The sequence below is a fragment of the Salmo trutta genome, chromosome 22 (genome assembly GCF_901001165.1).
Source record: "Salmo trutta chromosome 22, fSalTru1.1, whole genome shotgun sequence".
Classification (NCBI taxonomy): domain Eukaryota; kingdom Metazoa; phylum Chordata; class Actinopteri; order Salmoniformes; family Salmonidae; genus Salmo; species Salmo trutta.
This window is the reverse complement of record NC_042978.1, coordinates 16,015,379-16,042,843: the sequence shown is the minus strand read 5'-3', so window position 1 is coordinate 16,042,843 and position 27,465 is coordinate 16,015,379. Positions and strand designations below refer to the sequence as shown.

Below are 27,465 nucleotides of genomic sequence, written 5' to 3'. Positions count from 1 at the left end.
AGTCGAAGGGGTCTTAATGTAAGATGCTGGCCAGTACGTTTAGTGACCTGTGTTTCTGACTGTCCTGGGTGATAGTGGTCTGACCTGTGGTATGTTGACCAGGACGTTGGTGTTTGGGACGTTGGCTACCCTGATGAGGCCCTGCTGGATGATCCTCTGGCCCTGCACCTGGACGTTGGGGACCGAGGCTCTGGGGGCCAGCAGCAGGGGAGGTGGGCCCGACCCAGAGTGCTGCTGCTGCTGCTGCCGCAGGGACGCGATCTGCTGGGGAGATACCGCGATGGGCTGACAACGTCACACACACACACACACAGGAAGATAGGGTACAGCATGGACATAAGGGAGAAGGGAGTCACACACACAGGGAGCGGGACAGAGGCAGGAGAGGGCATGGAGAGAGAGATTGAGAGAAGATATGCAAAATATCATTGTAAAATGAATTTACTGGAAAAGACTGACAAGCGTGTGTGTTATGCATTTGGTCTATTGGTTGCAGAGTTCACATCCAAGGAATTTGTTTAGAAAGCAGCATAGAAATGTATGAAAATATACACTGATCATACAGAGAACGTTAGAATTCGTATTTCTTCCATTTTTTAAATGTATTTAACCTTTAACTAGACAAGTCAGTTAAGAACAAATACTTATTTACAATGACGGCCTACCGGGGAACAGTGGGTTAACTGCTTTGTTCAGTGGCAGAACGACAGATTTTTACCTTGTCAGCTCGGGGGATTCAATCTAGCAACCTTTCGGTTACTGGCCCAACGCTCTAACCACTAGGCTACCTGCCTTATTAATAACTCACATTGGTACTTGTGCAAAGGGGCATACTCAACAGACAACAACAAAAGTATGTTTAAAAAAGTTAAGTACCAGAGTATAAGTTACCTGCGCCCCTCTGACCAGGGGTGGCATGGTGGCCTGGGAGTTCTGCTTGGACGGGACATGCTGCCCACCCCGGACCAATGGAGGAGGGATCACTGTGCCTGAGCTACGGACTGATGACACCTGGACACAAAAACAACAGGGTTTACACGCAACACAACCACATGATGAACCCATACGATGAGGGACGATTCCCAACTCAAGATCCACACGTGTAACTCAGACCTTTGGCTAAATCATAATTTAATGGCAACGAGATTTGCCCATGAAAGCATCACGTGCTGATATCACATGATCAGTGTTGACATTTGCTGGCAAGTGGCCAGTCCCTGTCATGTCATATTTACAATCGATCTGTCAAGTCACATAAAGTAAATGTTAAACAGAGCCATTTCACATCAGCTGTAGTGTGTCACCGCTAACTGCATGTGATTACCTCAGACAGCACAGCATGGTTGAACAGATGACACACTGACAACAAGCTAGTACAGAGAGCTTGAATGTGCTTAGTGGCTGAATGGATGCACTGGTATACTATTATAAGGAGCGTGAATGTGTTGCACACAACAGCAGCAATGCACATCCGTATGATTGCATTGTGTAGTGGTGGTGAGCAGTAGCTGCCTGTACCTGTAGCACTCCTTTGCCTGATGTCATGCTGCCTCTGACCAGAGGTGGAGGAGTGGCTACAGAGCCAGAGGTTGGCTGGAAGAGAGAGAGACCAGACTATTCAGCAATCTAGGGATTTAGCGCAAACAGTGTGTGTGTGTGTGTGTGTGTGTGTGTGTGTGTGTGTGTGTGTGTGTGCGCATTTGTTTAGATACCTTCTGTACAGTGCTCTCCTTCTGTGTCTGGCTCTGTCGTAGTTTCTTCAGCAGCACCAGCTTGGCCTCCTGTAGTCTCAGCTCCTCCATCAACTGTTTGATGATGCACTCCCTCTCATCTGGCCTGCTCTTCTACACAAGGGAAGACAGCAGGGGGTCATACACACAACTACATTAGAATTTATTTGCATCCATGGTAGATAAAGAAACATTGTGAATAGTACAAAGGAGAGGAGTCACTGTGTGTGTGTGTGTGTGTGTGTGTGTGTGTGTGTGTGTGTGTGTGTGTGTGTGTGTCGGGTCATACCATGAGCAGGTCAGTGTCTGTCTTCCTGAAGTGGTTCAGGCCGTTCATGACGGGGCTGGACGGCTCGTTGTCTGACAGCACTATGACGTCATTGTTTGGTGACAGGGGCTGCCTCTCTTTCTTTAAATCACTGGGAGAATAGAGAAACAAACAATTTACTTTACAAACTAAACTCTACTAGGCAAAATGTAAATATGGAGAGCAAAACCCCCCTTGAGTGACAATCCCTCTCCTCACACAATTTGGAAATTCATTTGAGTGTGATCATACAACACTAATCACCTAGCAAATGAGAGCCACTTGGGCGTGTATGCAAAAAGATACAGTAGCAAGATGTGTCCAGTAGAGGGCGGTAAATTCTAACATTTCAGTGGTCTATGAGTGAGCAGCAGTGGTGGGACACCCAAGTTGATCTGAGATAAATAGAGCCGTCATGGTGGAGTGGGAGCTCTGTTCAGAGCCCTGTCTGAATAACAAGCAGACTCCAACTTCTTACAACTGGAATATAAGAGGAGAAAATGCATTCAAAACGGAGCCAAAATACGTGAGCTTCTAGGCCCGAGCTACAAGTTGCAGGCTTAGGCCGGCTGTGTGATTAGATCTGGCCTCATAGCTCCCTCTGTGGCTGTAGCTAGCTGTTGTTTCCTCCAGCTTGAGGAGGACAAAGAGGAGCAGCAGTATACAGCGTGGAGCCTGTGACGGAGAGGGGGAGTGAAAGGCCGATGGAGGAGATCGCTTGCTGGCCCTTACACAGCAGGCGTCCTGCTCGTACCCAGTGGGGGAGTGAGGCTGGGAGGTGGATAGGTGACGCTTTGTACGGACAGTAGCTATGTCTGCGGCCCCACCCCTCCCAGCTGCTGACACCAGAGTTGCAGAGCAGAGGCCCGCAGGAGACACTGGAGGGGAGTGAGAGGGGTGGGGGAGGGGAACATGGCTAGGACAGCCTATTGTATACACCCTGACTGACTGACTGACTGTGTCTTGGGCTACGATGCAGAGGGTAGGACACAGGCATATCAACAAGGACAGTCATCCTGGCTGGTGCAAAACATCCCAGGGCCCTGCGGTGGTAACAGGGCTGAGGCCTCGTTGTTTAGAGGGCAGGCCGAGAGAGATACAGTAGCTATGGTTTACAGTCACAATCCACAGCTGATGATACAGAGGGCTTGTAAAGCAATGGACTAAGTATGGCAAAAAGTAAACCAATGGATAGGACCACACACACACACGACCTAACCAGGAAAAACTCCTAGCCCAGGCACACACACACACACACACACACACACACACACACACATACTGACGAGGTGATCATCTCCACCCTGAAAGCTGATTAGACAAGCATAAACAACAGCCAAGTACATGGTTACATAAGATCCAGTGGCCACGGCTTTCGTTTCTACAAGCTACTAACTTTACTTCTCTGGAATACTCAGCAGTGTTGACTCACACTTCCTCTGAAAGAGTAACCTCATGGGAGGTAGGTATTCCTACAAGTACAAACCACTAGTAATGAAACTGGACATAGACGAATGTCATCAACCGATTGCTTTAGCCTATAAAAAGGTTTATCCGGCCAAAATAAGTGTTTTTATATCTTTCTAATTCAATGACATTGGAAAGCAATGCATATTCTATTACTCAGCATCCAGTTTCTGAAACAGTTTGATCAAAATGCTAGATTTTGATCTTGATCTGCAAACACTAAAAGTTCTAAAAACATGGAAACAGTAGCAGCACAGGCTTAGGGTGAAGAAAAGGGCAAAGGTGACATGAGGGTGAACTTCTACGATACATAACTGCAAAGCCCTTCCTTGGCGGCTATCTTCCTTGCGTACTACTGCTCTCACCTCCAGTGTATATTAATGACTACCAAGTGAAGAGATCACATCATGACATCAGGCATTTGGTCATGTGACACACCCACTCAACAACGGCCCCTCCTTTCCCCAACAGCTCCTTCCAAAGTGGAAACCATGGCAACGACCGGCTGGAACCAGTTTGTGACACATAGCCTTCATTTTGTGTGAAGTGAGGCAGAGTTCAGGTGCTGGAGAAAATGGAGCCCGTCAACCAGAGCCTCAGACTTCTCAAAATGGGGGCAGGCCACCCGGAACAGAGGGAGCACAGACATGCACTTCCTGTGTGAGAAGCCCACTCGCTAGCTAACGCAGACAGCAGTTCAAACACACCTACACACAGTCGTTGCAACACACACACTGTAACAGCCTAGGCTTCAACTTGTCAAAGAGTACAACTTTTTTCCATAAACAACCAACCCCCCCACCATCAACAACAGCACATGACCATCCATGCATACCCTCATAACTCATTTTAACCCAACCATATCTGAAGATCTGGACATGGCCTCTCCCGCATACTGCCTCAGTAGAGACATACAACTTTGAAAAATGAACCAAAAACTTAACAGCTGGATAATCAATTCAGGACATTATCAACATCACCCCATATTTGTCTTTTTGGATTTACAATGTTCCACTTTTAAACGGTATTTTGAAGGCAAACTTGCTTTCCAAGAAAATGTCCCTTTCCAGTCATAACAAAGCACTACATTCCCTAGTCACCAAAATGCACCATGTGCAGACTCGGAGACAACCCATCATATTGTAAACATGCACCAAAGGCCAGATGGGAAAAATAACATTTTAGAGCAATGTTCTAAAACTAAATCCAGAGAGTGATGGTAATATTATTATTAACAAAAATAGACAGCATCTGAGGGTACCACAGTCCAGTTAGGCCTTGTTCAAATGTACAGCCAGAAAGAGTGTAGGCTTAGACCGTGTGCGTAATCAGTGTTCTTCTCACCTCTTGGACGTGCTCATGTCAACAGGCCCGTCCCCGGTCTGCACCTCCACTTTGATGGTAGCCTTGACCTCGTCGGTCTTCAGGATGCTCATGCTGGCCACCTTGGCTGCCTGCTCCGTCTTCACCACATCTCCTCCCCCCACAGCCACTAGAGCTATAGGGCCGTCTGCTGCAGGTGGCTGTTCACAATTCTCCAGCTTCACCTTCTTTATGTCCAGCTCCCCCTCGGGGCTGCCAGGGGCCACCACGTCCCTCTCCAGGGCCCGCTTCTGGCTGCGCGTCTGACGCACCGCCTCCTCCGACATCGCTCTACCTGGGGACACAGAACGAGAGATAGGGAGGTTAAAGATAAGGATAAACAAACACACAGGTCTGTGTCAGCAGCGGGCAGGCTTAAGTAGCATCGGACCACCCCAAGATGAGATGGAAGTTGAACACTGGCTGATAATAATGAGTGGTCATGCAATGCAAACACCACTGTTGGGGAAAAATAAACAAACACTGGACCAATTCAACAGTGAGGCACTTGACCAATGAAAACTGCATGAATCTAGGCCTAAATGCTCACTGGGGCACCATATCAGTGTGGACGTGTGGTAGCGGGCCGGTCAGTAATTCCTCCAGCTGCGCTGGAGAGGGGGGCTCTGTCTGACTGACCTGACTGCAGCACAGGCCTGCCTCAGTGCCAGCTCCCCAGATGCTGACCCAAATCCCCCATCATTAAAGTAATAGCAGAGGATGGAGCTGGAGGGAGACACGCTCAGCTTGAACATCAGCCTGACCCACAACTATGGCACTACACCATGGATAAAGCATACACTCACACAGACATGAACATCTCACAGATGCACAGGTTATGAACTGAAACAAGAATCAGAGTTCAGTGTGTACTTGACAGAGTGTGTGTGTGTGTCCTGGACTAGAGTTGAAGTACAGGGAAGGGGGGGTTTGGAAGACCATTAGGCCTACTCTTATCTCCTTTCAAGCCTGCTGACTCCAGCACTTCTAGTCTGCTGTCTCCCCTTAAGTAAATATAATTGCCTCATCTCTCCCCTTATAGAGGTTGTAAACAATCATTGGGGCAGCCACTGTATAGGCTACTTGAGTGTACACAGTTCTACCATCAGATAAAGAAGGCTGACTCAAGGTCTTTCTCATCCACTGTGACATCACCAGTGCAGAGCTCCACATTACCCTTCCCAAGATTCCATGGGAGACACAAAGCCTTTCCATGAGAACCGGTTTAAACCAGTCTGAGGGTTGAGAAGAGGCTGGAGGGAGCAGGTTTTAACCCAGAGAGACCGACTGGCAGCCCGAGAGGCCACAGCCTCCTGCCACTGGGAGATTTGGGGGGGCAGAGATGCTGTCGCCTGCATTCCAAAACACAAATGTCTGCCAGACAACAGGAGGCGGACAGCATCACAGACACCACTGAAATATTTACAGAGACAACTGAAGGACGCAAAATGGCAATCAATCTATAACACTGAACCAATCACTATCAATAGTGAAGTGATACGTCCATAACATGTCAACTTTATTTAGGTCTAATTGCTTAAAACATTGATTGTCAATGACACACACACACACACACACACACACACACACTGAATCAATATACTCATTCGGAGAAACGAAAGGAGACTACTAAGAGATTCGAAAGCCTAGACTTCAGTATGATCTAATTTAATTAATTAATTAATTAATTAATTAATTCAGGTGGTGACACAATATGCTGAAGAATAAAACATCCACCAGTGCTCTGAATCGTGTTTACCCTTTCACATCTGGAAACCATAACGTTGGCCATGTTCAATTAGTGTCATAAACTGTGCCCTATAAAATGTGCTGGCACATTAGAATCAGGGCTTTACAAACTTTATACGCATGAAAACATCTTTGCTACGGCTCACATCAAAACAGCTCAATGGGTGAACCACACCTCGGGTCGGCCTGTCAAACAAGGAACTGATTTTCACACTTGCGTACCTTGGAGTGTGTACAAGGCCAGCCTAAACCCTCAGTCACTCAGGCTACTTTCTGCAAAAGGGCTGTTGTAATGTCATCTTGACACAAGCACAAAAACACATTCACCAGTCAAGGTTAAGGATAAACACGTCGAGTAAATTGCTTTGATGACTGTAAACTAAAATCGATGACGCTCACAAGGCCCATAAATTAATCTAGGGCTTGTCAAGTGTATGCAGTTCACATTGACAACAAACTCACTTGTGACAAAAAAACAATACTTGATTGCCAGTTTATTGGACCTGTAAGTGAGTTGAGTCTGAAATTCTCCAATGTTGGTTGGGACTCAGTTCAATTCCCAGTTCAATTTTAGTGAGTCATTGGTAGCTGAACACACACATTTCACCCCAGGAGACCAATACCAGCCACTCCTAGCACTGATGCTTAGACTACGTAAACAGCCTCAAACAAGATTCAAATTCTGCAGGAGTATCTCCAACACCCCAAAACATGAGAAGTAGTACAGCTGGGCAATACATCTAATTAATGTTTTAGCAAGATATTCCAAATGCCTGTATCGCAAGAATGTAGCTCTGATTGTTCTCATCTCCTTCACTCTTTCTGCTGTGACTGCACCTTCCCATTCACACACACCAAGCCCCCCCCCCCCCCCCCCCCACACACACACACACACACACACACACACACACAAGCTCCTCCCCTGCTACTCAGAACAACAAAGATGAAAGATCACTTTTCTCTCTGACAAGTGGTTTCAACTCGCTATTTGCATTTGAGGTTTGGTCAAATAGAAATCGCTCATATGAACTAGAGGTCGACCGATTATGATTTTTCAACGCCGATACCGATTATTGAAGGACCCAAAAAAAAGCAGATACCGATTAAATCGGCTATAATATATATATATATATATATATATATATATATATAAATAAAATGACAATTACAACAATACTGAATGAACACTTATTTTAACTTAATATAATACATCAATAAAATAAATGTAGTCTCAAATGAATAATGAAACATGTTCAATTTGGTTTAAATAATGCAAAAACAAAGTGTTGGAGAAGAAAGCAAAAGTGCAATATTTGCCATTTAAAAAAGCTAACGTTTAAATTCCTTGCTCAGAACATGGGAACATATGAAAGCTGGTGGTTCCTTTTAACATGAGTCTTCAATATTCCCAGGTAAGAAGTTTTAGGTTGTAGTTATAGGAGTATTTCTCTGTATACCATTTGTATTTCATATACCTTTGACTATTGGATGTTCGTATATACACTATAGTATTGCCAGCCTAATCTCGGGAGTTGATAGGCTTGAAGTCATAAACAGCACAATGCTTGAAGCAGGAAAGTGCTGTTTGAATGAATGCTTACGAGCCTGCTGCTGCCTACCACCGCTCAGTCAGACTGCTCTATCAAATCATAGACTTAATTATAATATAATAACACACAGAAATACGAGCCTTACACGGAACCCAAACCGGCTGCGCCCGTGCGTCATCGTGCGCTATCGTGCATAAATGTATTTTGTCCCCCTACACCAAAAGCAATCACAACACGCAGGTTAAAATATCAAAACAAACTCTAAACCAATGACAATTTGGGGACAGGTCGAAAAGCATTAAACATTTGTGGCAATTTAGCTAGTTAGCTTGCACTTGCTAGCTAATTTGTCCTATTTAGCTAGCTCGCTGTTGCTAGCTAATTTGTCCTGGGATATAAACATTGAGTTGTTATTTTACCTGAAATGCACAAGGTCCTCTACTCTGACAATTAATCCACACATAAAACGGTCAACCGAATCGTTTCTAGTCATCTCTCCTCCTTCCAGGTTTTTTCATCTTTGAACTTATATGGTGATTGGCACCCTATACTTTCATAGTATTACCACGACAACCGGCACAACAGTTCGTCTTTCAATCACCTACGTGGGTATAACCAATGAGGAGATGGCACGTGGGTACCTGCTTCTATAAACCAATGAGGAGATGGGAGAGACAGGACTTGCAGCGCGATCTGCGTCAGAAATAGGAATGACTTCTATTTTAGCCCTTGGCAACGCAGACGATCGTTGGCACATGCGAGCAGTGTGGGTGCAATAATTGAATAACATGGATTTCTAAATGTATTTTGCAACGCTCGCGTACATGACGTGTCCTGTCTGTTCAGCATGTTAGGTCATTAATATGGTAAAATCCGGAAACTATAATTTCGAAAACAAAACATTTATTCTTTCAGTGAAATACGAAACCGTTCCGTATTCTATCTAACGGGTGGCATCCCTAAGTCTAAATATTGCTGTTACATTGCACAACCTTCAATGTTATGTCATAATTATGTACAATTCTGGCAAATTAATTACGGTCTTTGTTAGGAAGAAATGGTCTTCACACAGTTCGCAACGAGCCAGGCAGCCCAAACTGCTACATATACCCTGACTCTAATTGCACAGAATGCAAGAGAAGTGACACAATTTCCCTAGTTATAAGAAATTCATGTTAGCAGGCAATATTAACTAAATATGCAGGTTTAAAAATATATACTTTTGTATTGATTTTAAGAAAGGCATTGATGTTTATGGTTAGGTAAACATTGGCGAAATGAGTGCTTTTTTCACGAATGTGCTTGTTAAATCATCACCTGTTTGGCGAAGTAGGCTGTGATTCGATGATAAACTAACAGGCACCGCATCAATTATATGCAACACAGGACAAGCTAGATAAACTAGTAATATCAACCATGTGTAGTTAACTAGTGATTATGTTAAGATTGATTGTTTTTTTATAAGATAAGTTTAATGCTAGCTAGCATCTTACCTTGGCTCCTTGCTGCACTCGTGTAACAGGTAGTCAGCCTGCCACACAGTCTCCTTGTGGAGTGCAATGTAATCGGCCATAATCGGTGTCCAAAAATGGCAATTACCGATTGTTATGAAAACTTGAAATCGTCCCTAATTAAAATCAGCCATTCCGATTAAATCGGTCGACCTCGAACATGGACACCGAAACACATTGATACATAATTTCACTGTAATGGAGGACAACTGAACCTTTCTAACTATAGTCTTTATGTCTCAACTCCTCAAACTACGTGAAGAGCAGACCCCTAAAAACAGACTATCAATGAACATTGATTCTGGAAAATGAATGCAGCAGTTTAGCCACAGACCTATACTAGCTGTCTAGTCTGTGTTTTATGGGCAATGATCATAAAAACTATTATATAAGGAATTGGCAACTCGTTCTCATTCTGAGAAATAAGATATTGAAATCAAGTGGCCTATCTGAACAAAGTGGACAGGCTAGCATGCTGTTCAAACAGTTGGATGGACAGAAGGGTGTGTACATAACAATTCAACTGTTCTACTGTGTTAACTAGCAAATAGATCCACGTTGGCTAGACTTTAAATATGAAAGATTATCTGGCTACTCACTAGCACGTGGAATTATGCATGACAGATCGTTTATGAGACCTAGCTGTGTTCATTTTCTACAGCTAATGCCTGCTACGAGATGCATGGTTCTGGCAACATTTCTAACAAGGGTATTTTCATAGACTTGAAAGCCAGACCAGTGATTATTACAAAGAAAAAGCAGATTAAACTACTTTACCATTTAGCCGATGTATAATTTCACAGGTCCTGATTTCATTAGATTATTGCTGACTGTTTGAAATGTAGCGTATTTTACCTGTAAATTGTACAACAAAGCTTATTTAGAAACAATATAATACATTGATATATATTGTGAATCGCCATAAGTTTGAAAAAAATCTAAAATAAATAGATTATTTTTAGGCCATATCGCCCAGCCCTAAGAGGAACCAGTTGGCCAGGCTGCTGAAACTGGTCAGCTCAGCATTTTTCGCCCACTCAGCCCTTGCATTGCCACAGAGCTATAGTGATTCATAATATCCCCCACATCTGCTCAGTGTTTCACTAAAATCTGCCTATTTTCCAGGAAGGCAGGGCATTTTCAACTAAAACAAACGGAGGCCAGATTTAGGAAGCTCAAGCAACGATAACAGAACCAACAGAGATGGGGGTGGAGGGCACGAGAGGTGGAGGCAAGAGGGACCCTGCCTATAAAATGGTGGGGTGGAAACACTGTTGCGCTAAGAGGGACTGAGCACTGCGACATAACAAGGACAGATGTGCCCTGTTTCTACCCATCCATGAGCACAAAGGGCATCTATCTGAAGGGGGTGGAGCATGCATGAACCACAGAGCACACAGCTCTGTACTATCATGCCCTGAGCTCACACATTCACAAACACACTTAGTGACACTGGAGGGAACTGGTGGTCGCTGAACGTCCTCCCTGAATGCAGCCAGGGCCAGCAGGGCCCAAAATGGCCACAGGGCCTGAGTGGCACAGCAGTGTAGTATTACCTGCTCTTGACGTAGGTCTACATGTGAATCATAGGAGCCAGAAGGCCTCTGCAAATCCCTCCCTGCTGATGACATCCAGTAGAGTCATCTCTAAGGGAGCTATTCTTGTGTGTAGCTCAGGCATGCATGACTCGTCTCATAGTAGATGGACGGCATCATGAAGACGCAACATTTGAGAGACTTATGTACCCGTCCTCAAATGTCACGTCACACTTCGCCTACCTACCACCCTGTTGAAGTGCATTTGCTATTCACCAAGCAATGTCTATCTATAGCTAGGTTTCCATCCAATTGGCGCCAGATTTTCATGCAAATATTCAAAAATCTGCATTAAACAATATGTGCATTTTCCCATCACTGATGTTTTTCCATCAAATTGACTAAAGGCTGTGCGTGATAACGTAGTGCACATAAAAATAACTTGCCGTTAAGTTCCCATTTACTGAATTAAAGTTCAAATGCATTCCCATCGCATTTTCAACTCTGATGGTTGTCACAAAAATGTCTGCGTTATATAGCAAAATGTTCCCACTCTGGTCTTGGCACGTGCACTCTAGCCAACAGCTTGCAGATACAGTGCAGGTAGGCTACCTACATGATGAGATTATTATGGACAAAAGAGCGAGATGACTTTTATTTGTCAAACGTCAGCCAAGCATCAATCACCATGTCACCAGAATAAGACTCAATGTTTATTGGATAGGAGCATCAAGCTCATCACCGTGCACTATCATTTATTTTATCTGTAGCCTAATAAACTGCATGCTTTCCAGAGTCATAGTGGGAGGACCACACAACATATCACGCGATTCCAAGTTTACTTCAAGATGGTTATTATATCAATATTAGCAAATAAAGGCGTTTCCACAGCAATTTCTAGCATAGTTAATTTTACAGATAAAAATATCCCACCTTAGCATATTTATCCCACCTCTAGCGTATTTTGTTTTGACGACATTAGGAACGCCAAATTTGCTGTTTCCATTAGGCCTGTCTTGACATGGAATTTATCTGCATAAAAACGGTTGAATGGAAACCTGGATTATGTGAGAAAAATCAGGATGTTGCATTAGACAACCTCTGGGATGACATGAAAATAAATCAGACAGAGCAATAAGCAGTAGAGTACAGCTAAAACGTATATACTAAAAGGCCAAGTAGGAAAGTGAGAGTTTATCCATTCACTGCCATAGAAAGTAACACGAGAGGGATTGATTGGGGAATAACATGGCAACAGTACTTCAACCAGTCATCTGCACTGACACGGGGCTGAGAGAGCGCTTTGGAAGCAGGTGATGGCAGGAAGGTACCAGGAAGGAGTGGAATGAAGAGAGCGCTTAGAGCCCATACAAGGACAGATTGATGACATTTCTTTCTGCCTCTCACTATAGGGTGTCAATCAGGAGACTGGGCTGTGAGAATTGAGCCTTGCTTTCAGCCAGTGACCTCCATTCAAGAAAACAAAAGCATTTCATCATGAAAAGATAGGAAAATACGAGTTCAGGATTTCTTTCATTACTTGAAAATGGCCAGTACAAAAAACACTGAAAAACATGTTTAGTTTGAAATAGAGTGGAGATCATTCTTGCTGTGGGCAGAGGGCCAAGTATGGATCTAGAATCAATGAGTGTCATTAGGCATTATCTGGCAACTCCAGTGTGAGTCAGTAAAATACAGTGGAATTTGGAAGACAATTTCATGTCACAAATAACCCCAATCTGTCGATCAACACCTGTAATGTTAAAGGAATCAACAGGTCCGACTGAAGTAGGCTATGCATTTCAAGCAAGCAAAACACCATGTGTGACATCTCAAAAGTTTGTTTGCCTAAAGTGCGGGTGGAGTGAGACAACCTGGTCTCAGAGCATTTTGTATTATTCTATATGTAAATTCGAGACACTCCATTTAGTATGCTAGGTTACGTTTCGTATGGTTACATAAGGAAGATGGTTACTTAAGGCAAAAAAGAAGGTGGTTGGTCAGGGTGGATGGGTCGGCGTATAACGCAAACTTCTAGCAACCCAAGTTTGCAAGTTGGAATCTCATCACGGATAACTTCAGCATTTTAGCTAATTAGCAACTTTAACTACTTACTACTTTGCATGTTAGCTAACCCTTCCCCTAACCCTTCACCTAACCCCTAGACTAGCTAATGTTAGTGAGCTAGCTAACGTTAGCCACCTAGCTACAATTTGTAATATATCATAGGGTAAGAAAATTCGTAACATACTGTACATAATGCAAATTTGTAACATAATAAATTGTAATTCTTAAAACAAATATGAAATGGGTGATGGACATCCATAAATTAATACTTACCATATCATACTAAATGGAGTGTCTCAGATTTATGTACAGAATAATACAAAATGCTCTCAGCACATCACACGATATAAAGTGTTATCAGTTTGCAAAGGTAATGGTAACATAGTAAGTATCAGAAAACAAATGCTTTAATTGGTCTCGATAACTGGCTTTGTATTGTACAACGTTATCTACACATTCTAAAGGCAAACCATCACCTCAGGTTTCTAAATGACGTGTGCTCATACATTGCACTCTACCCATTATCAACAGGGTTGGAAAATTACACCCTCTAAATGCTCGGCCTCCAACCGCAAGGCACTACAGAGGGTATATACCAGGCGGTGTCAGAGGAAGGCCCTGAAAATTGTCAAAGACTCCAGCCACCTAGTCATACACGGTTCTCTCTGCTACCACACGGCAAGCGGTACTGGAGCGCCAAGTCTAGGTCCAAGAGGCTTCTAAACAGCTTCTACCCCCAAGCCATAAGTCTCCTGAACATCTAGTCAAATGGCTACCGAGACTATTCACATTGCCGCCGCTGCCACACCCCCCCCTACCCCCCCCTCTCTGTTGTCATCTATGCATAGTCACTGTAATTAAACTCTACCTACATGTACATACTACCTCAACTAATCGGTGCCCCCGCACATTGACTCTGTACCGGAACACCCCTGTATATATTGTTATTTTTTACTGCTCCTCTTTAATTACTTGTTACTTTTATCTCTTATTCGTATTTTTTTTAAACGGCACTGTCGGTTAGGGGCTTGTAAGTAAACATTTCACTGCAAGGTCTGTTGTATTCGGCGCATGTGACTAATACAATTTGATTTGAATGTATTTCACCAGCCACTTTGGCGGGTGGTCACACAAACTATTTGGTTTTTAATCCAAAGGCCACATGTAGAAGTTGGTCGAATTGACAAGGCTACTAAAGTGTGACTTTGCCCTCGTGTTTCTTGGCCAGTTATATAGTAATACATTTATTGTTTTAGAAAAACAGAAAGCATGGTCATTTATCCCTTTTGAATCAGATTGAATTAGTTTAGGCCCATTCCATTTTCAGCTATAAACAATGGATCGATAACACAGTTGGCTAGAACAATATGGAGAACCTGGTATGACTCTCCTGTGAGCACATTCTATTTTCATATGAAGTCCTTCAGGGGTATAGGATCAATCAAAATGCTCCATTTCCTCAGGCTGCTAGCTAACCTCTTCTATCTGATATGTAAATTACCTTCCCTAGGGATTGGATTTAGCGAGCTAGAACATTAACAGCACACTGACGCTTTTAAAACGTGCCCTATTGGGTCCAGTGAGAGGGAGACAACATAATATTGCCCAATAAATGGGCTGCACACAAAGCTATTAAATCTCCTTCCTATGCAATTAGTGTCCATCTGTTCCCTGTGATACACATTTTAAAATCGGCATATCGTCCTAGATATGAATAACGCACAATACATTTGTTTAATTATTCATTTAAGCACTACAGATCGTGTTTTAGGTTAAGAATGACGTCAACTCCTAATATGAATTTAGAAAGAAAGTAAAACTTCAACCCACTGCATTTTCTTTGGAATATCTGATTGTGACAAAAAACACATTGCTTAATCTGGTTCCACCAAGCTGAGTACATGGAGACTAAACAGAGAGAGAGGGAGAGAGTGAGCATAGAAAGAAGAGTGAAAGACAGGGAGCCAGCTGACTGGGTGGTGGGGGAGGGTAGAGCGGCTGGCCATAGATCTACTGTACACTGATAAACACTTTTCCTCTTCAGCGTCCTCATTCTCCGTCTCCCATTGGTTGTGGCAGCATGGAGGCAGGGAGGGTGCCCCTACTGGTTCGGTCCTGAACACCAAGGGTTAAGCCCTGCCATTTTAACGCAAATGACAGATCAGGCCATTAGGGTGTTACCTAACAAAATGGAGGCCTTTAACCCTGCATCTACCAGAGTGAGGCTCCACCTGGATTCCCCTTAGCAACCGGACGACGACCGACGGCACGCGCAAAGCCCAAGAGGTGCAGCCAGCCCCCTACACGTGAGCACAAAGGAATGTGCACGGAAAAGACTCAATCACAAACACCAAGCACACTGCCACCAGTCAAACATACGTGCGCACACACACACAATCCCAGTTTCTGAGAGGAAGAGGACTACTTACATTAGTGTTTGCAGTCACGATGCAGGCCGATCTAGCCACAGCATGCATTGGGACATTAAGAGCAGATTAGTTCATAGATCATAATTAGTATGAAATACCAGCCGCTGTACCTTTGATTCCATTAACCATGTGGTCTTCATGATGATAAACTGATCAGCTAGACTAGACTCGTTTTAGCTTGAAGTAATGAATTTGAATGGCAGCTCTGTTGAAGTTGAGTTTACCCTGCTCAATAGGCCAACTACAGGACCCTGATTCTCCAGAACTCAAAGTGAAGGGTTGCATTATAGGTCTGTGCTGACTCAGAGTACACAATGACTAACTAAATTTAGAAGAACTTCCCCGTCACAGGGGTGGGCAATTCCAGTCCTCTGGGGTCTGATTGGTGTCACAGTTTTGCCCCAGCCCCGACTCCAATAATCACCTAATCAAGATCTTCAATTTAGAACACAATTTGATTAAATCAGTTGTTTGCTAGGGACGGAGAAAAAGTGTGAAACCAAATCAGGCCCTCGAGGACTAGAGTTGCCCACCCCTGCGGGCAAGCACATAGCCTACTTGAGGCAATATGCTGGTAACAATATTTGAACATTATTCTTCGGCACAGGCTATCCGTAGCCTAAAAATAATTTATACCCTAGTATATGGAAAAATACCCTTCTTAAAAGGGATATTTTATCCCAATCATATAATGAAAAACGCATCACCACACTATTTGCTTTGTATTGAAAGTGATACATCTTCAAAACTTGCTGACATGTAAACTAATGAACAAACTAATATGTCTGCATAAAATATCCCTTTAAATCTCTACTGTTATAAGGTGTTTGTGAATCCTGATGCAAATTTCCTTAAAGAGATACTATGGGATTTTGCCACGAACTTCCTTCCTACTGGATGCAGAGACTTAAATGGTCTCCATGAGTTCATCTGACGGGGAAGTAGATAAAGGGCCTCATTGCCAAAATCCCGAAGTATTCCTTTAAATCATACAGTACACAATCTATCAACATCAGGGATTCATCAGGGACACCCGCCAAATGCTCGGCCTCCAACCGCAAGGCACTACAGAGGGTAGTGTGAACGGCCCAGTACATGACTGGGGCCAAGCTTCCTGACATCCAGGACCTATATACTAGACTGTGTCAGAGGAAGGCCCAAAAACTTGTTAAAGACTCCAGTCACCCAAGTCATAGACTGTTCTCTCTGCTACCGCACCAGAAGCGGTACCAGAGCGCCAAGTCTAGGACAAAAAGGCTCCTTAACAGGTTCTACCCCCAAGCCATAAGACTGCTGAACAACTAATCAAATGGCCACCCGGACTATTTACATTGAAACCCCCCCTGCTCCCTCCTTTGTTTTTACACTGCTGCTACTCGCTGTTTATTATCTATGCATAGTCACTTTACAAATTACCTCGACTAACCTCTATCCCCACACATTGACTCGGTACCGCCTGTATATAGCCTCGTTATTCAATTTTTTTTCACCTTTATTTTATATAGCCTTGTTATTAGTTATGTACATTTATTGTGTTCGTTTTTACTTTATTTAGTAAATTTTCTTAACTTTCTTGAACTGCATTGTTGGTTAAGAGCTTGTAAGCATTTCACGTTACGTTCTACACCTGTTGTATTCAGCGCATGGGACAAGTAAAATTAGATTTGATCCGTTTGGGCTTTCCCTCTATGATGCTCATAGGCCGAACAGGATATGTTAGAACTGAGAGTAACAAATACCACAATTTGGCTCTCATAAGAATATAATTGAATAGCCCCGTCATTGCTCTTCTAAGGATAGCTTTCCACTCCCTATTTAATCTTGCTCTTGTGACTGACTTGGTTCGAACAAGGTCTACTGCATGTCACAAGACTGTGTTAGCTTCCTGTGGGCTTTAGATAAGTGGGATAACAAGTCTCCAGCTAGGTTACTCTTCAAAAAGAGTGTGGTTCGTCGAACCACCTCGTTTACATTTCACCCGCCTTTGACCTCATACTCAGAGATCACGGCACAAATATAACTGACTGTGCTCGAAACCAGGCCTACTGCAGAACACCACCACTTTCTGTGGCAGAAGGATCTCAGAAAAGTTACTCATCACACAAGCATGGTCACCAAACCACCGATGTTACACTTCACCCCCCTTTGACCTCCTCCATGAAGAGACCCATCCAAGTCACAGGACCAATGCCTGGGCTTTAGCTCAGCAGGCTAACACAGTCAGTCACGTTACCATTATAATGGCACCCCAATGGTGGAACAAGCTCCCTCACGACGCCAGGACAGCAGAGTCAATCACCACCTTCAGGAGACACCTGAAACCCCACCTCCTAAAGGAATACCTGGGATAGGATTAAGTAATCCTTCTAAACCCCCCCCCCCCCCCAAAAAAAAAGATATAGATGTACTATTGTAAAGTGGTTGTTCCACTGGATATCATAAGGTGAATGCACCAATTTGTAAGTCGCTCTGGATAAGAGCGTCTGCTAAATGACGTAAATGTAAATGTAATGACTACCCTTGCTGGAGACTTGAAACGAACACGTCTCAGGCAAGGTTGCTTATCACATAAGCACAGATTACCAAACCCACACTATTTTGATGAGTAACATTGCTGGATCTTGAAGGCTTGTATTAGTGTAGCAGATGGGGATCTGTGTAACTCACTCCTCAGCCTGAAGTGTTGCTTGCCCCTGTCGCAATTGAAGGCGGACATTTTTAATACTACGATGGGTAGGAATGCTTTAGGAGGGTGGTCACGTGTGTTTGAGGCAGTGTGTCCTAAGTTCGAGTCTCCGAATGAGCTGAATCAGGGGGAAGCAGTACCCGTCAAGCAAGCAGCGTGTCGTCCTTTTCAGGAAGTTCATGTACTTATCCCTATAGGCTTTAGCTAAGTGGGCTAACACAGTCTTGTGACATGCAAGAGACCTGATTCGAACCCAGTCAGTTGCAAGATTAAATATGGATTGGAACGGCTATCCTTAGAAGGGCTATGACAGGGCTATTCAACTATAATCTTATTGTGGCCAAATTGTGTTTCTTTGTGACACTCCCATCTTACGTGTCCGTCACAGCCTGTGATCATCAGAGGGCAGCAGAAGGCATTAGAGGTCGAAAGATTATGATTTTTCAACGCCGATGCCGATTATTGGAGGACCAAAAAAAGCCGATACCGATTAATCAGCCGATTAATTACAACAATACTGAATGAACACTTATTTTAACTTAATATAATACACCAATAAAATCAATTTAGCCTCAAATAAATAATGAAACATGTTCCATTTGGTTTAAATAATGCAAAAACAAAGTGTTGGAGAAGAAAGTAAAAGTGCATTATGTGCCATGTAAGAAAGCGAATGTTTAAGTTCCTTGCTCAGAACATGAGAACATATGAAAGTTGGTGGTTCCTTTTAACATGAGTCTTCAATATTCCCAGCTAAGAAGTTTTATGTTGTAGTTATTATAGGAATTATAGGACTATTTCTCTCTATACGATTTGTATTTCATATGCCTTTGACTATTGGATGTTCTTATAGGCATTTTAGTATTGCCAGTGTAACAGTATAGCTTCCGTCCCTCTCCTCGCTCCTACCTGGGCTCAAACCAGGAACATATCGACAACAGCCACCCTCGAAGCAGCGTTACCCATGTAGAGCAAAGGAAACAACTACTCCAAGTCTCAGAGCGAGTGACGTTTGAAACGCTATTAGCGCGCACCCGGCTAACTAGCTAGCCATTTCACATCGGTTACACCAGCCTCATCTTGGGAGTTGATAGGCTTGAAGTCATAAACAGCGCAATGCATTGCGAAGGGCTGCTGGCAAAATGCACGAAAGTGCTGTTTTGAATGAATGCTTACGAGCCTGCTGGTGCCTACCATCGCTCAGTCAGACTGCTCTATCAAATCATAGACTTAATTATAACATAATAACACACAGAAATACGAGCCTTAGGTCATTAATATGGTTGAATCCGGAAACTATCACGTTTATTCTTTCAGTGAAATACGGAACCGTTCCGTATTTAATCTAACGGGTGGCATCCATAAGTCTAAATATTCCTGTTACATTGCACAACCTTCAATGTTATGTCATAATTACGTAAAATTCGGGCAAATTAGTTCGCAACGAGCCAGGCGGCCCAAACTGTTGCATATACCCTGACTCTGCGTGCAATGAACGGAAGAGAAGTGACACAATTTCACCTGGCTAATATTGCCTGCTAACCTGGATTTCTTTTAGCTAAATATGCAGGTTTAAAAATATATACTTCTGTGTATTGATTTTAAGAAAGGCATTGATGTTTATTGTTAGGTACAGTCGTGCAACTATTGTGCTTTTTTCGCAAATGCGCTTTTGTTAAATCATCCCGTTTGGCGAAGTTGGCTGTCTTTGTTAGGAAGAAATAGTATTCACACAGTTCGGAACGAGCCAGGCGGCCCAAACTGCTGCATATACCCTGTGAGGTAACACATTTTCCCTAGTTAAAAGAAATTCATGTTAGCAGGCAATATTAACTAAATATGCAGGTTTAAAAATATATACTTGGGTATTGATTTTAAGAAAGACATTGATGTTTATGGTTAGGTACAAGTTGGAGCAACGACAGTCCTTTATCGCGAATGCGCACCGCATCAAATATATGCAACGCAGGACAGGCTAGATAAACTAGTAATATCATCAACCATGTGTAGTTAACTAGTGATTATGATTGATTGATTGTTTTTTATAAGATAAGTTTAATGCTAGCTAGCAACTTACCTTGGCTTCTTACTTTATTCGCGTAACATGCAGGCTCCTCGTGGAGTGCAATGTAAAGCAGGTGGTTAGAGCGTTGGACTAGTTAACCCTAAGGTTGCAAGATTGAATCCCCAAGCTGACAAGGTACAAATCTGTCGTTCTGCCTTGTTAACCCACCGTTCCTAGGCCGTCCTTGAAAATAAGAACGTGTTCTTAACTGACTTGCCTAGTTAAAAAATATTTATAAAAAAATATATAAAAATAATAAAATAATTTATTTTAATTAAAAAAAAAATGTTAATAAATATTTATTTAAAAAAATTCAAATAAAAAATAAATACAAAAAGAGATTTTTTTTATTTATTTTTATTAAAATAAATAAATTTAACTAAAAACATTTTGTAAAAAAATACCGATTGTTATGAAAACTTGAAATCGGCCCTAATTAAATCTGCCATTCCGATTAATCGGTCGACCTCTAGAAGGCATGTCCATGCTCCAGTGTCTTAGCTTTCAGGAATGGGGTCATAACAGCTTATAGCCAAAACGGTTCAAACGCTAGAGGCAAATTCGTCAGAAGAAAATAAATTCAACAGGCAAAATTGGCTTCAGAAATAGCCAGAAGCTTCCATTTACCACAGAGAGCGTTTGATTCTATCTTTTCTCCTCTACCTTTCCTGGCTGGCAAAGTACTAGAATGTTGTCTCTGGTTTTGAATCTGAATTTAGATAACCGAAACCGTCGGGGAAGTTGAATATATTACATTTTGATCAACTTGAAATTATATTTTGTAAACTTGATACACAGACAATGAATGCAATATCTACAATATTGAAAGTGAATATATCAATATTGAATATTACATTTAATTTAATTTTAAAACAATGCAATGTCCTTTCAATTCATTCAATTTATGAATTCAAATGATTCAATTTGTGCATTACAAATAAAACAAATATTTTATTCAAATTCAATATCCACATACAAATTCTAAATCATGGAATTCAAATCACTCCATATGGGAACTCTACAAAAGTTCCACGTATTTGTTAAGTCTGACAAACAAGTTATTTAGTAACATTGATCTCACATCAAACCTTGAAGGAATCCCCAACAAGGGTAATGTATATTGCCACAACGCATAAAAATGTTAACTTAACAAGGCTGCTAGGGATGAACTTCCCAATAATGAGTTTAACCGTCAAACCCGTGAAAGGGGCTATGTGATCTGCACTGACTATTCTACAAGTGATCTCCCATTTCAGCGAAATTGCTTCAAAACGCTCATCACAAATCCCAAAAAGCTAGACAGCCATACCGACATAGAAATTCCCTACAGAGTCATACCAGATTACTTTTGTTGGAAATGGCCTGTGGGGGGGGGACTTGTGGCCATAGAAAAACATCCAAATCTGAGCAGACAATTGCAGAGTTCTCTCCCACAGCACTGAACAGATAGAGGGGATCCCAACAAACAAAAGACAATACACTCCTTTTGTGCCACATCAACAGCTACCAACAAAGCCAGTATCTGACCTACAGTACTACTACCTACCTGGAAGCCCACTCCTGAGCGTTGACGCAGGCAGACATGTTTAATTAAACACCCTCTGAAGCTGTGACGGTCAAACACACTATTGGTGTGCTAGATGACACGCAGTCAGCACCTCTACTAGTGTGACGTCAGCTCAGCAAACATCTAGCTGGCATGCTTGCGACACAGGCAGGCAGCAGGGCATCTGGATGCTTGGTACCCCTCCTGGATGAGTGCCTTGATGCTGTATTCGTGTGGCTGCCGCACTGAGTTCCAGAGTTGCCATGTCAGCGCTGGCCAGTTAAAAGAGACAGTGGTAGCTATTGTTAGGAGAATAACTGGAATAATGTAGCAATGCCATAGCGTCTTCATCCACGACTCTTAATATACCCAGTCGAAAAATGATTGACAATGTTTCGAGGCATTCCTGAGAAGTATGTGAGATCATATTTTGAAACCGTTTTCAGGAGTTTGACGATATGTATGATGTCGCAAAAACAACTCAACGCATTATTAATGTGAAAATAGGACACAAGGATAACTGTTGGCAGACAGGAAAGTAATGTGGTTCCCATAAAAAGTCACAACTCAATAAAATATATAGAACACGGTAGACAAGACACTTCATAATTATTGAATAGCCCCTATGGCCTACCTACCTGGTTAACAGGTGGCGAATCTCCTATGGAATACCAGCACCAACCCCCTGGTCTGATGTCTGACCAGCTTTACAGCCTCATGTTGAAAGACAGGAGCCTCTCATTTGTGAATTCACAATAAGGCAACACAATGAGGAACCATGCTTGAATTGAGCTAGCTGCCTGTTGACCTCTGGGCTATGAGTGAGCAGCCATGTTGGAGATGATGGCCTCCACTAAGTATACTACTCAGTCATCAACAGCCAAAGGGGGCATTTCAATAAACTACTTTTCTCTCCTAACCTCCCTGATCTGAAATAATAGGTCAAGTGAAAGCAATTTCTTGGTAGAAATCTGTCCTGTTGCTTTCACCTGTCAAATCAGTGCAGAGTCGTCGAGGAGAGGAATATACTGTTGAGACGCACTAGAAGCAGAGTACTCACTTCTTCCTGATACCAAGGCTCATTTATACTCACCTGATCACCAAAGTCCTAATCTGTTCTGGATTACCAGATGAGGGTGGAATCCAGCACAAACACAGCATTTTTCAAGTGCTAGAGCTGTTCTGGTCCTGACATGAGGAAAAGGTCAACTTGACACACACACACAGTTGAGTCAACATGAAGTCCAACTAGGGCTGGCGATATGGCAAAAAAAAAACATCTATATTTCTTTCTAATTTATGGCCGATTCACTCACACACGTACATATATATTTTGTGTTTTCTCTAAATAAACTTTGCTGCACAACTAAAGGTCAATACACTGCATTTCACAACTCAATAAATTGTTGTAAATGTGAACTTGTTCTCAACTAGCCTACCTGGTTAAATAAAAAATACAAATTCAAACTGTCAGGATTAATCAAATAAAATCAGGGCTTGTAAAATTATACCTAGGCTAAATAAGCCTTCCACAACCATAAGACCCACTAATAATAGAATTATTTTTATCAGAATTGTTTAACCTGCTTTGTTACAATAAATATGTCTATGAAAATGCCCTTTAGGTTACAAATGTAACCAGAACCATGCACAATACACATGCCCTTATAATGACCAACTTCTGGTAGAGGCATTATAGAACATTAACACAGGTCTCAAACAATCTCTCAAACACAAACCCACGTGCCAGTGAGTAGCCACCTAGTCTTTATATTTAGTGGATATATTTGCTTGATAACAAGGTAGAACATTTTACTCCACCCTCCTGTCCATCTCCAACTGTTAGCCTGTTCACTTTGTTTAGATGTTGAAATCAAGTGGCCTAGCTGGATAAGATGCTTATTTCTCAGAATGACAATGAGTTGCCAATTCCTTATATAAAATGTGTATTTTTATGCACGTGGCACATTTGCTGGACCAAACGTCAAATGCTAATAGAGAGATGAAACTGCCCGTTGTCATAGAGGCAGAACCGATATTTCGTCTTTGTTGTTGCAAGTTGCAGGGGGAGTGTTGCATCTCGCTCATCTCAATATCCTTAACTTGGAAAAACAGCAAGCGACAGCAGCGAAGTCCAGTATGGCAATAATTTGAGAAGTAAAATGAGAAGGAAATGCAAACTTTGCGAGGTGGAATGGAGGTACAGTAATTGATAAGTCACCTTGTCCTAGAGAGATTTACAGTTATCAAAACTTCACGCCAGGGTAAGCCTACACGAAACAAGTGTTTCTAAAATCCCCTATGGGAAAAATGAATGGTGGGAAAAGATTAGAACCATTTCCTTGTTTAACCGCTAGGTTTTATGGCTATTATGACTCATACTGTGGTACGCTATACTCTTAGTACAAAGGAAAACATGTGAATGGACAGGATCTGTACTCCTAACACACTGAAGATGTCACCAAGACATGCCCTAGAAATGTACACAAAAATACCACCACAGGACGGATCCGAAAAGAGACAACCTGACGTGTTCCCCTCTGGAAAATGATGTAAGAGATGAAAAATTCATATTTTATCAATTATTGAACAGCGCCACATCATGTGAGATATCATAGGGACATTTTGGCATTTGCTCCACTCCCTGGAGCGCAAGTCGTGACATGCACACTAAATTTGCTAATGAAGTGTCTTCTGAAGATAATATGAGCATGCGTATCTTTAGGCTGGCTCTACCTTGTACTACACATCCTCATTTGAATGCCTGCACTGGCCCTGTATAGCCGAGTAATAGCACATTAATCTGAACCCATCCTCCACTCTACCTCCCTATAGTGTCAGGAAGCTGGTCTCAGGGAAACTGAAGCCTCTGACTGGTTTACTCGGGTCACGTGTCGCCTTCCTGCGTTTCCTGTTTACCACTCTGCGACGCCATACAATTCCCTGGCCAGCAATATCAACAGAGAGAGGACACCAGCCCGCTAGCGAGCCATCTCATCTGACCGGCTGCCATTCCATATTCATCTCTCTGTCCCTTATAACCTCATCGCTCAAGATGACCACAGCCCGATCTGTTCAACAATCACTCTGTTCCAATGCTCACTGCAGTCCTTGAAGGTTCCCTGTTGTGCTATGACAATACATCAGCCAGACATGTGGATGGATGGAAACAATATTCACCCCTCCATAGAGTGCAGTAGGCTTCTAAATGAACTATAAATTGAGGAGCATTAGAAGAGACCGATGCAGAGCTGAACATTTTATTATCACACAGAGACACTTTTCTATCTGAGAATCTCCTTTCATTCATCAGATGAAAAGCGGCTCTGCTCTCTGCCAACTGTGGTGCTGAAATGGATGCTAATTTAGCACTAAACACAAAATGTTTCTATCCCATGTATTCTGTAACATTTTTCAACAATGGATGAACATACTAGGCCCATACCAGCCCCCCACCCCCAGACCCAAGGAGGTTAAATGACAGAACAAGGTCGATGGTGTCCATAGCTCATCAATCTCATGGGAAAATGTAAGCCAATCTGGTGGCTCAACTGACAGCAATGAGACAAAGTCCCTTCAGAAAGTCACCACAAAACAATTCACAGTCACACTGAAACAGAAATTCTGTTACTTTGTGGTAACACTGAATTCTGGCAGACAGACACACTGACTTGTAATGAAAGTGAAAGTCATCACCCATTTGAGGCATTGGTAGTGGTCTGATGTGCAATCCAGTCCTCTAATCAAGTTCAATGCAGCGTCATTTCTCTAATGATGGCTGTAAAGAAATTGGCTACTGATCCACAATACCTAAATTCCGTTTTGAAAAGCTTATCTTAAATCCAGGAGTTCGAAAAGCTGAGGACTGTGTAGATGGAGGGGTAGAAGAAAAAAAAAACTAAGAGTGAGTCCAAATCTAACCTTTACTCATTTAAACTTTTCTTTCCCAATGTGGTCTAGTCTAGTAGTTAGCTCTAAAGTTCTACCCTGATGCAGCACCCGTGGATGTCAAGTCAGCCGAGTCATGCTTGTCTGATCGCATCATTCTTTAAAGGGTTTTTCACAAGGGACACCGCTTCTCGGGCAGCTCTATGGCCCGTCACAAGATGCAAAGTGACATGTCTCCCACCACTGGCCAAGGGTGCCCAGTCTCTATGGAGGCCGCTTGGCAGGAGGGGGAATGTGCACTGCTATGGTACCTAATCTGGAGGCTATTGACCCCCACAGAGGCAATTACATCTGGAAAAAGAGCACTTTCAAAAATGTCCACAAGGCCATGGAGTGCAATGTAATACATTGGCATGACATATATAAATACCTTAGACCAGCCTTTTTCAAACCTCTCCTCTGGGACACCCAGACATTTCACAATGGCGGACAAGAATAAAGATGACGGCCCCCATGTATTTACCACAAATGCCTCATTCGCTAAATTTGCCGTATTATACAGTGTTCGCCATTACTCTTTTTTTGTATCTGCATTAGCAGTTAACTTGATCCCAATTCCAAGACTTCAATAAAGTCATTTATTTGCATATTGAACCATGTTGCACACAGTAGTTTAACAACTCTGTGGTAGTGCTAAAACAATGACATCATATCTGAATTCCTCCATCTTTATGCACCTTGGACATTTTGGAGTGTAGCCCTGAACCAGCATAGATGATTAAATTAGTCAAGGGCCTGATGATTAGTTGACAAGTTGAATCAGGTGTGCCAGTTCTGTGGTCATCAATGAGAGGTTCGAAAAAGTCTGCCATTAGAACAACTACCAGGCAATTAGTCTTGTCTCAGGACTTGAGCAAATAGCTTGCCTTGCGCAGAACTTTATTGCAGAAAGGAAATAAAGTCCAAACAACTATTTAGGTAAAATGGCAAATGGGGTCTTTTTGATTATGGCAGTCGCGTGGGGTCTCACACCAAGGGACACTACCATCTTCCACCATTACGTACGCCTCCAATTTCCCATCAAAATAAAAACCACTCAAAGCAATTATGAGAGAATGCCGGCTTCTTAAATGTGCTGCAACTAACATATACAATTATTTAATGTAATTTGTTATTTAGTGAAAGTAAAAACCCAAAACTTTTTTTGTCGCTCAGTAACAACAACCTGTCTCCCACAGTCCAACTGACTAGCTAACGTAGTAACATAAAGCCAGGTCGTGGGCTAGCAAGCTATCGAGTTAGCATAACTGCCATTAGATTCATACGGTGATGAAATTTGAAAACGTCCTGAGATCGTATGGGTTCAATTTCTTATTACAATGTAGAATAATTCGTATGTTAAACAAGCAAGTGGTGAGATTGGCCCAATGACTATAGGGATTGACCAAATTCGGACACCAAATCCACTCTCCTGGCTGGCTAGCTAACGAACTCCCGGCCTCGGACACTTGCAGACAGAGACAGACACTCCGGATTCGGTCACAAACAATCGATGTGTGAGAGTCGAAACTAA

General features: G+C 42.6%; 1 protein-coding gene across 7 annotated transcripts in view; it reads right to left on the bottom strand.

The window, feature by feature from the left end:
* LOC115158208 (transcriptional repressor p66-alpha) overlaps window positions 1-27,465 on the bottom strand; it is a 32,704-nt gene that overhangs the window by 4,746 nt on the left and 493 nt on the right. The window contains exons 1-7 of one of the 7 annotated variants that reach the window (XM_029706873.1): window positions 15,708-16,001; window positions 4,849-5,161; window positions 2,020-2,149; window positions 1,713-1,844; window positions 1,519-1,593; window positions 877-1,011; window positions 85-285 (exon numbers count right to left, since the gene is read on the bottom strand). In XM_029706873.1, the coding sequence (XP_029562733.1) occupies window positions 85-285; window positions 877-1,011; window positions 1,519-1,593; window positions 1,713-1,844; window positions 2,020-2,149; window positions 4,849-5,153 (978 nt within the window). In that variant the 5' untranslated portion in view covers window positions 5,154-5,161; window positions 15,708-16,001. Of the gene's footprint in view, window positions 1-84; window positions 286-876; window positions 1,012-1,518; window positions 1,594-1,712; window positions 1,845-2,019; window positions 2,150-4,848; window positions 5,162-15,707; window positions 16,002-27,465 lie in introns of those variants that run through there. The other 6 variants (XM_029706872.1, XM_029706875.1, XM_029706876.1 and 3 more) reach the window with 6 other exon arrangements.